This window comes from Trypanosoma theileri (genome assembly GCF_002087225.1).
Source record: "Trypanosoma theileri isolate Edinburgh chromosome Unknown TM35_Tth_131_V1, whole genome shotgun sequence".
Lineage (NCBI taxonomy): Eukaryota > Euglenozoa > Kinetoplastea > Trypanosomatida > Trypanosomatidae > Trypanosoma > Trypanosoma theileri.
Genome location: NW_021639973.1, coordinates 14,617 through 15,344, shown reverse-complemented (window position 1 = coordinate 15,344; position 728 = coordinate 14,617). Strand labels below are relative to the sequence as shown.

The following is a 728-nucleotide window of genomic DNA, read 5'->3' as shown; positions in this document are numbered from 1 at the left end:
CTCTGTGCATCTCCAGATTCGTTAGCATTCGGTGTGGCTGAAGTGTACGAAGAAGTTTCAGGTGTATTCTGAGGTGCATTTGCGGAAGTCTCTTGACCGACAGAAGTTCCTGGCATTGATGTGCCTGTGGTCTCTCCGCCTTGTTTATCGTGAGTGTTTGTGCCTTCTTGTTGTTTCTCATGTGATTTCATTGCATGTTGAAGATCATGATCGTCTTTAGTGGATGCATCTTCAGGTCGTTGCGTACTTGAGTGTTCACTGGATACTTTTGGTCCATCTGGAGCTGACAGTTGTGCAGAAACAGGCTGTTGACCTCCCAGAGCAGGAGGAGATATGGCTGGAATAGTAGTTCCCACTTGCCCATTAACCCTTGAATTAACTGATGGGTTGATATCATTTGTGTGTTGATTGTGACCCACATCCCCTCCGAGGTGTCTGTTTTCTTCTGCCAAAGGTTTCTTTTGTGAGAGGTCTTGCACTCCGTCCTGCGTTTGTACCTTATTAGGGTCGTGAAAATCAGCACCACTACCGGACAGAGCAGTACTATGGGACGTACTGCTACTCGAAGAATCTGAAGTACGAGAATCTTTGGAAACAACCTTGTTTTCTTCAACTTCTTCACCCAAACACTCATCTTCATCACAACAAGGAGTGAGAAGAATCGCCGGAACGGCACGACGAACAAGAGAAGGAACACCAACAGTGGAAGGTTTAATAAGGGCATCAGA

General features: G+C 46.2%; 1 protein-coding gene across 1 annotated transcript; it reads right to left on the bottom strand.

Annotated features, from left to right (window-relative positions):
• Nucleotides 1-2: 2 nt before the first annotated feature.
• On the bottom strand, nt 3-626 carry TM35_001311020 (uncharacterized protein; the record flags this gene model as incomplete). The annotated part of the gene is made up of 1 exon (XM_029031851.1): nt 3-626. A coding segment is annotated over one exon (624 nt), but the record flags the coding sequence as incomplete, so codon positions are not given.
• Nucleotides 627-728: the final 102 nt, after the last annotated feature.